We start from the raw sequence: 14,290 nt of genomic DNA on the forward strand, positions 1-14,290 counted from the left end.
GGCGCGCTCCAGGCCGTAGTCGCGAAAGGCCACTTCGCGCACCGGCTGGACGTGCGGCGCCAGGTTGGAAGAGTAGGGGAAAGTCATCTGGCAGGACGACGGTTGCGACAGGAACGACGGCTTGCTGGCGAAGTCCGATGGGGCCACATAGTAGGCGCAGCCCGGCAGGTACATGCTGGCTGCGCTCGGGCCACACTCGTCAAAGTCGTTCATGGCTCCGCGGCGTGCGCGCCGGCGAGCCCTGGGCCGCTCCCTGAGCCGCCAACCTGAGCCATCGATTGCACAAGAGGCTTGGGCCAGGATCAACTAAGCAAAAATCCCCACCGGGCGCTGACGTGCAATTCATCTTGATTGATTCTGGTGGTAATTATGTCACGTGACGCCATGGAGAGAAATGTCCTTATATCTATATCAGCGCTCGCCAACACGCCCTGGGACGGCTCCTGGCGCCCAGACTCGCGCGCGCGGGGGGCGGATAGGGCTCCGTCTCCAGCCAGCTCTCTCTGGGCGCCCCGTGACCAGGCTGCGCTGCAGGCCGGTCACCTGTGCGCCGCCGGCGGCTGCCACTGCTGGGTGCATCTGCCACCGCCAGGCTGGGCCGCCCGCCCGTGTCCGCCCGCTCGGCTTTAAGTACGCGGAGTAAGGCCGGCGGGGAGGAGGAGGGAGGGGGAGGAAGGCGGAGGAAGGGGGAAGGGAGAGAAGCGGAGAGCGGAGGGGGGAGCCCCAGCCCCGGGCACAGGGGACTAGGTGTGAGGGTGTGAGTTTCCCACCCCCCCTTCCTACAACCGCTCTCTCCCCCGCGACGCAGCCACCCTCTGCAGCTTCCCCGCGCCAGGAGCTTGTTGCTTCTTGTTCAAGGGGCGTAATTGCGCCGCTCTCGGGGCGCGGGGAGACCTGATTTACATATTTCTTAGTCCCGCACAGCGGTGTGACTCGGCTCTCTCCCCTCCCGACAGCCGGAGCCCGAAAGCCGGCCTCGGAAAAAACAACGCCAAATCCCTACCAAAAACTCACCCGGGCCGGGGCCTAGGTGCCCCTTGGCCCTCTGGCTCTCTCTCTCTGGTTTTCTTGCTCCTGCTCTGTTCCTGTCTCTTCAGTCTTCTCACTTCTCTCTCTCCAGTCCTCTCTTCTGGCAATTCCCTCTCTTGTTTCTGCTTTCCTTCCTCCTTCCTCTTATTTCTCTCTCCCCCTACCCCCCCCCCACTCTCTCTCTTCCTTTCTTCTGGCAGTGGGTCACTCTCTCTCTTCCTGTCACAGCTCTGCCTTTTCTCTCCTAATGCTAAAGGGGAATTTAGCTGAGACACCCAGTGGTCCTCTAAAAGCTGGGGAGTCTGATGAACAAAGGAATCTAAGACTTACTCTCAGGCCTGGTATCCTGCTACCTGCCCCCTTCCCCCCCACACACGGGGAGACAAACCTTACCACCTGCACCCTCCTCAGCCTCTAGCTTTCTGGCTTGGACACCTCACATCCAGTACTTTCCCTGGTTCAGAGCCCTACCAAAGGCCTACCCACCCACCTGCTTCTCCCCTAGGCCTGTGGAGTCCTTGGGTGGCCACAGTGATGCCCTCGCCCCCAGGCCCTTTGGCTTTGGAGGGATGGTTCTTAACAGTTCTTGCCTTCTCGGAAGACCCTCTGCTCCTCCTAACCCTGAGAACCCCTTATTCACTAGCCCAAAGATCTGATTCTCCTTGGCTGCATATGAGTTTTCTTTCTTGGTTCCTGGGTCCATGCAAGGCCCGATTCCTGCCTCCGGGAGAACCAGGGCTTTCCAAACATAAAATAAGTCTCTCAGAAATGAGCTTCCCAAACCCAAATCTTGGATCACAGAGGCCAGGAAGTTGCCCTTCTCCTCAGGATTCCCTTTCTCCAGCACTGGGTCCAGGGTTTCAGCCCAGGGCAGGCCACACAGGCTGTGGAGCTGGTTCTCTCCCTGGCCAGAGGCACCACCGCAGTGCCCTGCTGTGAGCTCTGCCCACCACGCCAACAGACAGAAAAAAGGCCGGTGATAGATATCATATCTATTTTCTGGCCACTGTTCCCCCCTTCCTCTTTTTCTCCTCCCTCTCTTTTCTCCCTCCCACTCTCTCTCTGCCACCTCCCACTTCTGCTTTCTTGGGAAGGCAGCACAAACTGGTCGGTGGCTGAAGGGCAAGGAGCCTCCAGCCCCAGTACTGCATGTCCTTCTGTGCACCCTCTTCTCAGTTCAGACTCCAAATCAACCCCTTTCTTAACCCAGATTGCCTCACACTTATCTGCTTCCCTATCTCCATCCTAGGTCCAAGCTTCTCTCTTTCTGTCTGGAGGTTGACACCCCCATCTCTCCTAAAATGGCTCCCCCGACGCTGCACACTGGCCCTGCGGCTGCTCAGGACCCCCCTGGCTAGGTCTTTATGTATCTGGGGGTACGCACAAATTTCCACTTTCTCTCTGTATGGGGTAGGGTACAGACAGCCCGCCGCCCCCCAAGTGGGGCTTACTGGCCACGAAGAGGGAAATGGGGAAGAACCATTCAAGTTCAACGACATGGCGACGGCTGCTGCGGCGGCGGGAGCTGCGCTTTAGCTGGGGCGGCGCGCCATCTGCAGCGGCGCCCGGGTGCATAGGGATAAGGGGCGACCGGCCCCTCTCTGTGCTTTAGCACGGACCCCCGATCGCACATCTAACCCGGGGCTTTCGTTCTGGGCTAATCCTGCAACACCCCTTGGCCCCAGCTTCCTCCTCGATCGTCACCCCCAAACCCAAGGAAAACCACAGCCTCCCGACCCCGCGCATCCCGCTCGAGAACCTACCGTGAAGACCCCGGCGTTGTGGCCTTGTCCTTATCTGCGCGGCCCCACTCGAAGCGCGGGGAGCGCACCGGACCCACCAGGCACAGCCAGCAGCTCCGCGAGTGGTAGCTTTCCGCGCAACGCCGGACGCGATGCGGTAATTTTAAGCCACCCAAGATAAGACACTAACTTGACCTTAACTTTGTCAGGGCGCCCCTGGTATCTGGAGAACGTGAACAGACACTGTCTGGCAGCTCTCGTAAAAGCTGACTGGGGAAGGGATTCTGAGTCATTTCATTTATTGCCACTACAGTTCTGCAAGAAAGCTTTTCCTCCCTGCCAAACTTTAATTATTTATGCTCTTTTAGGAAACGAAAGAAGAGAAATGCGGAGAAAACCCCCAGAGCCAGGCCCTTCCTTGCAGAGCGTAGGGATGCTTTGCTTAAGTCAACTGACTGGAGAACAAAAATATGGGGAGATCACCTTTGTCCAAGGACAACCGGACAGGCGCCATGCCCCCCCCCCACAGGGGGGTGGATGCAGCTGGGAGAGGCGGGGTGAAGGGGCACCCCTCCTCAGACATGAATATTTACAACGGTTCCGGATTTCTCTTCCACCCGCCGGCCTCCCGGAAGCCTCCCCAGCCCTCATCCCTTGGGGGGGGGGGGAGGGCCCAGGCCTTAAAAGAGCCCTCCGTCGCCCCTGGGAGCTCAAAGCCGACTGAAGGCCAGACGAAGCCGTTTATTTCTGGTTTTAAGACCTGTTTCTTGGTCAAGAGGCCTGCCTGGACTGCAGCATTTCAGAAGGTTTATCCGTCTTTGTGCGAGGGAATACTGAGCACGCAGATTTCAGCATCATTTTTCTGGGGCGTTTGTTTCTTACCAATTTCGTGGTGATTCCAAATCCTTGCCAGCACCTTCGCTAGGAAGAGAGAGGATGCTGCCGCCTTGGTATTTGTGTGGATCAGTAAAAGGGATAGATTTGGAAAACACTGTTGAAGCCCCAATCTACAGAAAAAAATTTGCACTTAGAATAATTTCAATCTCTTTGGGGGAATGGACTCAGGACTATCTCCTCCCACCCCACAACCCAGGCTAAAGAGAAAGCACACGATGTTTAATGATATCTGTTGGAAAGAAACTGCCTTCCTATGGTGTCTGAAGGCCTGGGTCTGAGTAAGTCTGATTTCCTGGCCCCTTACCCAACCCTCAAACCTGAGGTCTGACTATGGCCTTCACCTTTCTTTAGCTGTTTTGAAGGAAGGAAACCTCCCCATTTGGAAAGACAAGTTTCTGGGCGCTACCTACCTCCTTGAGCTCTATCCAGTGAGTAAACAGTTCTAAGTATAGAGGCTTGGCTGCTTTTTGCTCCTTCCCTCCGCCTTGTATTTTGTAAAAGGCACGTTTAAATTATATTTTAAAGAACATATCAAATTCACTCCAGGGGAGGGGAGCCGGAACCAATGAATACTTGATATTAGAGATTAAGCAGTTTTACTAATTCCCTCACTTGCTAAAAGCTAGCAATTCTCTAGTTTTCATCTCAGTTAGCTGGAAGCAGAGATCTGCAAGAGGGTGGTGAATACTGAGAAGGCCCTAGCTTTTCCATCGGCTGGAGCTACAGGCTCTGAAGGCCCAAGAGGTATGAAGACCACATTTTCCACGGGAGCCTGGTGAACTCCAGGCAGAGGTGACTTTATGGAGAATTCCACAGGGGAATAGCCTGTTAGAGAGAAGACTAGCTAAAATGTGGTCCGGAGAGATGTTTTCAATTGAAATTTGAGGAATCACCTATCTTGGCAGTCTCTGATAACAACATACATCAAAGTTTGAGAATTTAGGCAAAATACATACATCCTAGCCTAGGACAGAGGGTTCCCTTGGTGTGCAAAACATAGTCACATTTACCCATGGTTCCTGGCCCCTTTGAATGTCTCATATGCATTTTGTTCATAGGCTTTTTATACACCATTTCCTGACTGACTTGGAAGCCATTTTGTCATTTAATGAACAGTCAACACCCGCAGCGAAACTACAACCAGGAAAGAAAAAATGAATGTGGTGGCCTGAAAAACATTAGGAGGGGATACAAAACATTTTGAAAAATCAACATCAGTCCCTTGACAGCTTGCCTGGGACCTGGATATTTATTTCCCCTCAAAACATTTCTACGTGTTTGATATATACAAGCTATTGCTTTTGACAGAATCAAAACAAAACAGAACATGCACAACAACTATTAGATAACACAGGAAATGCAATTAGTCTATACATCATCTGAGGTCAGTTGGACTGAGGCTAGGGGCTCCCAGTGAAGTGCTCACTCCAGGTCTAGGGCCTGGTTCTCTGATGAAAAAAAAAAAAATCATTGGACTTTGGAAAGAAATCCTCAACTCTTTGACTGTCCTGTATCCTGGATCTAGGAGTTGGGAGGTGTTACTTCTAAAAGGCAAGTCAGACATGAATGGTAGCGTAGCGGAAGCTTGTGGGGAGCCCCTTGAGTTCACTGAGATTAAGGCTGGATATCCAGCACACCCAGAGCAATTCCATGTAGCAATACAGGAGTCCCAACCTCTACACAGCAAGCCTGGCAGGGCCCAGGTCCTCACAGAATCCACTGGGGCAAGCTAGATGCCAGCTCAGAAGAGGCACAGCAACTGAGCTTCTGATAAAGTTGGTGGGTGGGTGTTGGAGATGAGAGGTGAGGGGAACTTTTCCTCCGTAGTCTGTCAAGAGCAGTGACCAGGGGCTGAGAATAGGAGTGGCCTCCTTCCTTGCCATCTAAAGGGTGGAAGAGCTTTCACCTCTCCCTGCAATGACCCACTACAGTAATTCAGAAAGAAAGATTTGTCAGCACCTTTACCCACTTGGACAAGAAAGACTTACTTACAGCCAGAATGCAGGAATCCCTCTCCTTTGCTTACTCTCTTCTCCTCCACTTGGATATTTCCCTCTCCTGCTAGTGCAACCGAGCCTCAAAGCAAGTCATCAGCTCTCCTCACCAGAGCTCAGTTCTGGAGGGCCAGTTACACAGCACAGGGCTGTAGACTAGGCATGTATGAGGAGTTTGGAGACCGAGGAGAATTTTACCAGTCCTGTCTGGAAAATGCAGTGTGCTGAGAAGCCTAGCCACCCTCATCCCATGGATGGGAAGGAAGTATCCAGTCCATTCCCCCTAATCAACTGGGCCAGAACGCTGAGGTGTCTTCACTGACTTTGTCCTACCATCACACCCTGCTCCTCCCCGTTTCTCCCAACATCGAAGGTCTAGGGAAGCTTTTGTCTTCCCCAATCCGCCAAGGCAGATGGGAGGGGGACGTCGCACTTTCCTTTTTTCCAGAATGAGATTCTGATTTTGCCACAAGGGGTTTGGGCTGCAAATAGACAAAACTATGCCCCCAACCTTTTCCACTCTGCCCCCCACCCCAGATCTTCGTAAAGTCCCTTGAACTGAGCTCTAGCTAGGCGCTTGTTAAATACAGAAGGGGCTAGGGCGAGGAGGGAAGAGACACTAACCGCTTGGAGGCAGAAAAATCCAAGTGCAAGGCAACCAGAGTGAGACCCGTGTAAATGCCCCAGCCAAACGCTAGGACAGGTGACCCTAGGGAAACATCAAGATCAAGGTCGTGCTGCAATTTCCACTCCTCCCTCGGAGAGAAAGCGTTGAGGCCCAACTGACCAGGTTCTCCAAATCTCCCACTGGCTTCTAGAGATGCAGACAGAGCTGGAGAGTTCCTAAGACCAAGCGAGAAGGAGCGGAAGGAAAACCACCAGTTCCAGCTCTTCCTCCACACCAGGCCTCGACTCAAAAAGGCAGGGCCGGGCTGGCCTTGGCCACGCCCGCAGCTAATATAGTGCCAGTGCCTGCTCGCGCAGCACCACACGCTTCTTCTTCATACGCCTGTTCTGGAACCAGATTTTGACCTGCTGATCACTGAGGTTCAGCCTGTTGGACAATTCCTTGCGCTTCTGCCGGTTGATGAATTCGTTGAGGAGGAATTCGTTTTCCAGCTCCGCAATCTGCTGCTTGGTGTAAGGTTTCCGCTTCTTGCGGGCCTTCCCCGGGGCCGCCCCCCACGGCAGGCCTGCAACACAGCCCCAACGCAAGTCAGTCCAGCCCGTTCCCGGTTGTCTGCCCGCCCCAGTGACTCCCTCCCTCCAGGCACTCTTCCCTACACCCCACCGCCCATTCCTGGCCTAAACTGGCCCGGGGAGCATGGCCACGGTTTACCGTCGGGCAGCGAAGGTCGCAGGCAAGAGGAGACGCCCGCCGCCTGCACTGTCATGTTCAAGTTGAGCGGGCCTTTGGCGTCGTCCTTGAAGCTGGCGGCGCAGGGGGTCCCCTCCAGCAAGGCCGCGGAGACTGGCGCCGCACGGCCCACTCCGGGGTAGTCGTACTTGGCGGCTTTGAGAGCAGCGGCCGCTGGGGCCAGGCTAGCCTCAGGGGCGAAGGGCGGCCGAGCTCGACCACGCTCCTCAGGCCCTGCAGCAGCGTCAGGCGTGTAAAACTTGGGCTGCTCTTCGGGTCCGTCCTTGGAGCCCAGGGATTGCAGGCCAAGAGCCCCGGAGCCGGCCAGGTAGGGCTGAGAGAAGCTGCCAAAGGCTGTGGCGCCGGCAGGCTGAGCTGGGGCGCAGGAGGCGGGCGTGGTGGCCCAGGGCAACGCGCCGCGCGGGTAAGAGATGGGGGGAAGGGCGGCCAACTGGCCTCCATTCGGTCTCAGGTTGGAGAAGTAAAAGGAATCAGGCGACTGCAGATTTAGAAGCGAGCCCACATAGCCCGCTCTGTAGAGACTGCGCTCACACATCTCCAACAAAGGGCTTCGGCTGCGCTTGCAGCAGTATTTAGTTACAACCGGGAATAAGAGGACAGGCTCAGACGATTGGACGAAACTTTGCCTGCAGGTTCTTCAAAGCCGGTCATTTCAGCACCGCCTACATCCCCCCAACCGTGCCCCCCCCTTCAGGGTATTATGATAACACCCGCAATATTCGATGGCAAAGGAAGAGGCTGTCAGGCAAAGTCAAGTCCTGTTGAGTGAAAATGAAGCCTCTTCGTTTCCTGGCTGCCTTCAGGAGTTGGGAGCATCAAGCATCCAAATGCTTTTGCCCGAGTGTCCCTTGGGCCCTTCTTGATCTTGATTGGCTTCACATCCCCGTCTTCACAGGCTACCAGAGGCAGGCTTGCTTCTACCAGTTTTTTAAGTTACAGCTGAGGCCTTTACCAGTATTGTCCATCTTTCCAGGTCTGGAGAACCTGCGGTCTGTCCCTATATCTGAGCAATGCTACTCTTACCCCCATATTTCCACAGCAGGGCTGTAGAGAGGCTTCTGCAAGCACGAAGACATGGCAGTGAAAAGTGAAAAGCATGGACCCTCTGCGCAGACACTGTTCCAGCCGTTTGCTATTCCAGGAGAAAATGAATTGTAAACTGCCCAAGTTTGGTGCCCAGAAGGAAAGTTCATATCACCACTGCAGTTCTGCTGTGCATGTCCATGGCCAAGCCCTCTGCTGCTAGGGAAGTCGCCATCTAGGTTCTTGGAGAATGTTCATCCTGGGACCTGGGACGGTGCTGCTGAATTGTCCAATCATGGCCAAAGGTTACATTTCTGTTCTGGACAGTGACCTTGGTCATGCCATCCTGCAAACCCAAAGCTCAGATGTGTTCATCCACCCCCTGGCATGCAGCACAAGCATGAACGCGCCTCACCTGATGTGAAAGGCACAAGAGCCAGAGTCAGTGGTGCGGTTCTCCACTCAGACTCTCCACAAGGGAGGCTCTCGGTAGATTCCGGGTCTGGAGAACAGGGAGAGGGGCAGGAGAGGGTTCCCACTCCGGAAGCAACATGGCAGCTCAGCCCAAGCCTTCCGTCTAGTGTTGAAGGAAGGTTAGGGGTCCTCCTCTCCAGTCTTTGACCCAAGACCCCCAGCGACCCGGTGATTTGTTCCCGCTCCAGCCTGCAGCCTGTCTCCCAGTCCCCCAGTCAAGCTGGAATTGGTTAACCCGCCAGCTCGGCACCGAGACCACACAGGCGCCGCCGGAGGGCAAGGCTGACCACCGTGCTGCGGCTTTATTGTGTGAGTTATGGCGACCAATTGGGCGGCTCTAGGGAACGCAATCGGCTTCTTCCTCCCGCTGGAGGAAGGGGGGGTAGGGTTAAAGGATAAGGGTAGGTAACTCTGGGGCTCCTCTGGGCTCTGTCAAGAGTTTTCTTAGGAATTCAGTGAGAGGTGCTCCAGTCCCTGTCCTTTTATGGGATGTGCAGGCAACAAGCTACAATCTCAGTTCCTAGGAATTTAGGGGACCCAGGCTCTTATTTTGGGAAACTCGGTCTGGTTTCGAGGAGCCGTAGCCTCCCTAGGCCCAAAACCTCTTGCTCTCTGCTACCTCCTTTCCTGGCAGCCCATAAGTGAGTCTCTGTTATTTTCAAGTTCAGAAGTGTCTTCCCCCAACCTTTAGACACCCATACGGATGGGGTTTGCCTCTCGAGACTACAAATGTAAGGAGATTAACTAAGAAACACAAAAGCCCTAAAACAGCCTCTCCGTTTCTCCTAGACTCAGAACGGTGCCCATCCGCCCCACCCGACCTCTCTGGTTTCTGCTTTCCGAAGTTTAGCAACAAAGTTGTATGTATAAGTGGAGCTGAAAGCTGGGGACAGAGAGGGAGGGCGTCATGGCGCCGGGGGTGGGGTGGGGATGAGGGTTGGGGGCGGGGATGCTGGAGGGCTGGTTGGTAATTGAAGAATGGGGAAACAATTTGGCCACCGAGCTAAAAGGCGAGCTCTGCCAATGCACCGACAGCCCAGGAGATGGCGAGCGAGCTCCACGCTGGCGAAGCGGCGCCGCACGGTCAAGATCAACAGTGAAGGGCGGCGCAGCTGGCCAGGGGTCGCCAGCCCGTGCGGTCAAGGCCCGCTGCCAGGCGCTGCCGAGCGTCTCGGAAAGCCGGAGAGTGTGCGGCAAGGCTGGCGGGGACAGCGGAGCCAGAGGGATCCGGCAGGCTGCCAGACGCGAGGAAGCGTCGCGGCCGCTCTTTTGTCTAGCAGCGCGTCGCGGCTTCAACGCCTCCTTCCTCTACTCAGTTGCCTGTGGACACGAGAGCCTGATTTCTCCACCCGCGGCTCTCGAAACCTGCCAGGTTTCGGAGGCACTACCCTCCCTGCAGCCTCGCAGTCAACACCTCAAGGAAAGGCCTCCCAGTGCCCCGCTGGCCTTCCCTCCAGCGCTTAGGCCACCGACCCGCTCCTCTCCTCCCTGTTCATTTCGAAATATAAATGGAATGCATATAAATAACAAAGTCTTCATCTGTTATTGATTTAACCGTCAATTTAAATTCCGCCGGAGAGCGTTTGAGCTCAGTTTTAATCTTCAGCAAACCTCCCGTTTCTCTCCGCCAGGAGAGAAACTGACCAGCAAACTATAGATGAAAGGGAAACCTTGAGGCAATTCCCCACCCCCAACCCTATCCCTGCCGGGAAACCTGAGAAACGGACCTGGGAAGTGGATCCGGCCCTGGAATCTGGGATTTACAGAAAAGAACGGGCTGGAGGGACCACGACGGAGAAGGAAAAACGCCCATTTCAGACGAAAAGATCTTGTGTGGGGGGGTTGGGGGGGACACACACACACACAAAATGCTAGTAACTTCATGAAGTGGAAGATGATGGGACGGTTTGGCTCCCTTCTCAGTGGTTATTTCTTCTCCAGAGATAGAATAGTGATGACTTTTTTTCTTATCTCTTTCATAATTAAAACGAAGTTGGTCTCCCTCCCGCAGTCGGTTGCAAGACATGAGAGAAATCAAACACGGCCAGAGAAAACGAAAGTAGCTTCGGACCTTAGGTTTCTGTACTTTCTCTAGCGGATCCATTAGGAAGCTCTCCTGCTACATGAATTTACACAATGTGTGACGTTTTAAATACTGCATTTAACTTATATATAAAAAAGTTAGCAACTGCCAAATTGCGCCGTGCGCTAAGCTGGTGGAGGAGGCATCCGGTTCCTCAGCGGCCAGCCATTTCCGAGTGGCAAAAAGGCCTCGAGAAGAGAGTTCATACTGCCTAAAATTTGTTTCTAAAGGTTTAGCGTGTATAATTATGGCTTCAGTCTTCAACTGCTGTGTACAGGCTGTCCAGAGAAGGCGATAAGGGAAACACTTGAAATGTTTCTTCCCCAGTTGCCAAATATGGGTATGTCTAATTTCGAGAGATTCCTAGAGTAGATATTTATAACGGCCTTCTAGGAAGAAAACCTCCAAGCGAGTAAATTTTCCTATGCCCAGGCACACCCACACATAATGATTTAAAAAAAATAATAAAACCTTGAATAAATTGATAATATTGCTAAAGAAGTAAAATTTTATTGGAGATGTTTTTGAGCTGTCCTGGTTAAAAAAAAAAACATACAACACACACACACACACCATTTTAGATACCACAAATTATATCTTCATTGAAAGACATCACTACTTACGTTAAAGCCACAAGGAAAAGGAGGAAAAAGGGTGTCAGAAGTGGAAAGCCAGGAGGTTCCAGAGACCAGAATGAGTTTCTTTTCCTTCATTTATAGGGAACATCAGAGTGTGCAGGACAACAAGATTTTTATAATAAATAAGAAGAGTTTCTAGAGGCAGACTTAAAAAAAAAACAGAAAACAAATGTATAAAGACTCAGGAAATAAGAGAGTTCTGTTTATTTGCATCTCCCTAGGAGTAAAAAAGTGATTTTTAAATGCCTGAAGCAATCTCCAGGTATCCCAGCTTACAGACATTGTATCTACAAAAATAATCTTTCAGTTGTATAAATATGCAGCACTTTAAAAGTATTTATCATCACTTTCAGAAAATTAAAAAATCTTTTTTTGGATCTCAGAGCTCCACATTTTTTTTTTTTTTGCATTTGTGTTAGATGTTTTAAAGCTCTATGAGAGGCCCCATACATTTGTTCAGACATTCAAGTTCTTTATTGGATTTTGGATTAAGGCTCCCACCCCCATCACATTGATTCAGCCTCTTTGGGGGGACTGGGAGATGGCTTCAATTCTAGTCTCACAGACCTGAGGCCAAAGAAAGGTGTGCTTTTACACCATCTATGGTCATTCTGCCAACTGCAGTCATTTAAATATCTGCATCTAGAGCTGGGGGAAAGAAGGCCTCCATGAAGATTCACTCTTTTTCATAGTAAAGATTATAAAAGCACAAATCTACGAGGCATTAAACACACATATGACTACAAGGGCAAGTGAAAAAGCCAAAGACTGAAAGATTGTCTTCATTCTGGTATCAATGCAAACCCTATTTAAAAAGGTAGGTAGCCACCTTAATTCATGACAATGCCCCCCCTCCTGTTGTTAGATTTCCCCAGTAACCCTAGAGTACTGCTAGCCCTTAGCTGTTTCCACTTGCTTCAGGGCAACTGCTGAGAGCTAATGATTCAATTACCCAATCACAGGATATATGGATGACTGCAAATTGTTCTGTCTTAAGGTATCATGAAGATAATCAGTGCTTGGAAACACACATATACAGTGAGTTTTTAAAGAATCAGAGTGATACTTCTGAAATTCATGGGGGGGAGGATTAAAAAAGACTTCAAGTCCTTTACACTGACCTGGAGGGAGAAATAGAATATTAAAAAATGTCATAAAAAATAAACCTAGACAAGAACAAAATCAATATCAAACAAGTAAGAAACAGAACTACAAAGTCAGGTTGGGCAGCGAAAAGTTTTAGAACCAGTAAGGGGAAAAGAGAAAAACAATTCACAAAATTTGCCATCATTGGCAGCGAGGTGGAAAGGAGGTGGGAATTAAATACACATTCAAGTCTTTCCAAAGGTGTTTTGGAGACAACTGTAAGCATTTAAACTCTTGGTGGCCTATCTGGCCCACATCAGGAGACAGTGTCTTTGAGCTTGGAGACGATTTTCTTGTCTTTCACTCTTCGGTTCTGAAACCAAATGGTCACTTGTCTCTCAGATAGGTTCGTGGCAGCCGAGATCCGCCGCCGCTTGTCCTTGTTAATGAACTTGTTAATGGCATACTCGTTCTCCAGTTCTTTGAGCTGCAGTTTGGTGTAAGGTACCCTCTTTTTCCTCCCCCGACGGTAGACACACATGTCTGGCTGATTTAGAGCCACCTCCCCTGGTATGAAAAAGAACACATGAACAATTAGGTGGAGATATCTGGAATCCCTAGCTGAGTACTGTGTGTGTGTGTGTGTGTGTGTGTGTGTGTGTGTGTGTGTTGGGAGGGGGTATAGGGAATGCAAAAAGGCTATTTACACTTTATTATTACTTACACAGACATATTATTTACATGTTATTAAAGAAAGATTATTTACACTTCAAAGTGAAGGCCAATGTGATGGATCACCATGGTTTCTCAAACCGGCATCTTAACAAGACTGAATTTATGGCGTGGTTATTAAGGACACTCCTAAAGATGGTTTCTACAAATGCTGGTTATACACACATAAACATAAACAGACTTAAAAAGAAAAATCCAGGTTGATTGCCCTAGCTTTGATTTCTTGTGTTCCTGTGTTTGGAGTTTGTGAGGTCTGTCTAAAAAGTTTTAGTGGTCATCCTGGGGCAGCCATGTCCTTAAAAAGTGGGACTCAATTTTGTGACACTTCTTTGGGAAGGAGGGGCCAAGGCCTGAGCAAACGGTTAAAAGATTCTCAACCCTGAGCAAACGGTTAAAAGATTCTCAACTTTAAGAGAAAAGCATGCTTATGCCAGCACACAAGAAGCAAACGATTGTGACAGAGACAGTTTAAGAGGGGAATTTACAGATTTCATGTGACTTGGAGAAACTTCCACTGGGTAACCGTGGGTAACCGTGGTTAGGTGAGGGGGAGAGGAACCCATCAGAAGGAGGGGTGTATATGCCTAGTCCTTTCTTTTCCTTGATCCCTCCCTTCCGTTTTCCTCCCCCCACCTTAGTCCCTACCTGGAAAGGATGACTTCCAAAAGTGGGAGCCTTGCGGCTGCTCCTTGGCGCAGTACACCTGACTGTTCCACCCGTTGGCCAGTGTCCAGGACTGGTAACCCTCCATGGAGATGTATGCCTCGTGCCGAGGCTCCCCGGAGCTGAAGGTAGACACCATGTCGATGTAGCCAGGCACGTGCTGGTAGGGGCTCGTGTAGCCTTGGTAGAAAGACACCTCCTTGGCTCGCGCCGGCACCTCGTTGGTCGGTACGCTGCTGCTCGCCAGGCCCGACACGTCCATATACTTCTCCACCGGGAAGCCTCCCAGCGAGGCGTGCGGCGACGACTTGAGAGCATTTTGCTGTAAGCCCACACCGTGCGACATGCGGCAGCTATAGTAGCCGTTGCCGAAGTGGTACCCGTAGCCCAGCGCTGGGGCGCCCGGGGGCGCTGCAGCGGCCGCGCCGGGCGCCGGGCACTCTTTGGTGGAGGGAGCCTCGGGGCGCGCTGTGACCACAGCAGAAGACGACGACGACGAGGCGGAGCCCGCGCGCTCAGCGGTACCCGGGTAGGCGAAGCCCGAGGCCGCC

The 14,290-nt window shown here is 51.9% G+C and overlaps 3 protein-coding genes across 3 annotated transcripts in view; all 3 read right to left on the reverse strand.

Annotated features, from left to right (window-relative positions):
• HOXD11 (homeobox D11) overlaps window positions 1–213 on the reverse strand; it is an 11,633-nt gene extending 11,420 nt beyond the window's left edge. Inside the window, exon 1 of the mRNA XM_004674860.2 lies at window positions 4–213. Coding sequence (XP_004674917.1) covers window positions 4–213 — 210 coding nt within the window. The remainder of the gene's footprint in view (window positions 1–3) is intronic.
• Window positions 214–6,616: 6,403 nt separating this feature from the next.
• Window positions 6,617–7,575, reverse strand: HOXD12 (homeobox D12). Its single transcript, XM_004674503.1, has 2 exons — window positions 7,002–7,575; window positions 6,617–6,855 (listed from the first exon to the last, which is right to left on the reverse strand). Exons 1-2 carry the CDS (start codon window positions 7,573–7,575, stop codon window positions 6,617–6,619), a joined length of 813 nt encoding a protein of 270 aa, XP_004674560.1.
• A 5,085-nt stretch (window positions 7,576–12,660) lies between these two features.
• Window positions 12,661–14,290, reverse strand: part of HOXD13 (homeobox D13) — a 1,903-nt gene continuing 273 nt past the window's right edge. Inside the window, exons 2-3 of the mRNA XM_004674504.1 lie at window positions 13,722–14,290; window positions 12,661–12,911 (exon numbers count right to left, since the gene is read on the reverse strand). The exon at window positions 13,722–14,290 is cut by the window's right edge and continues 36 nt beyond it. Coding sequence (XP_004674561.1) covers window positions 12,661–12,911; window positions 13,722–14,290 — 820 coding nt within the window. The remainder of the gene's footprint in view (window positions 12,912–13,721) is intronic.

This window comes from Condylura cristata, unplaced genomic scaffold (assembly GCF_000260355.1).
Source record: "Condylura cristata isolate star-nosed mole 26May11 unplaced genomic scaffold, ConCri1.0 scaffold00002, whole genome shotgun sequence".
Taxonomy (NCBI): Eukaryota; Metazoa; Chordata; class Mammalia; order Eulipotyphla; family Talpidae; genus Condylura; species Condylura cristata.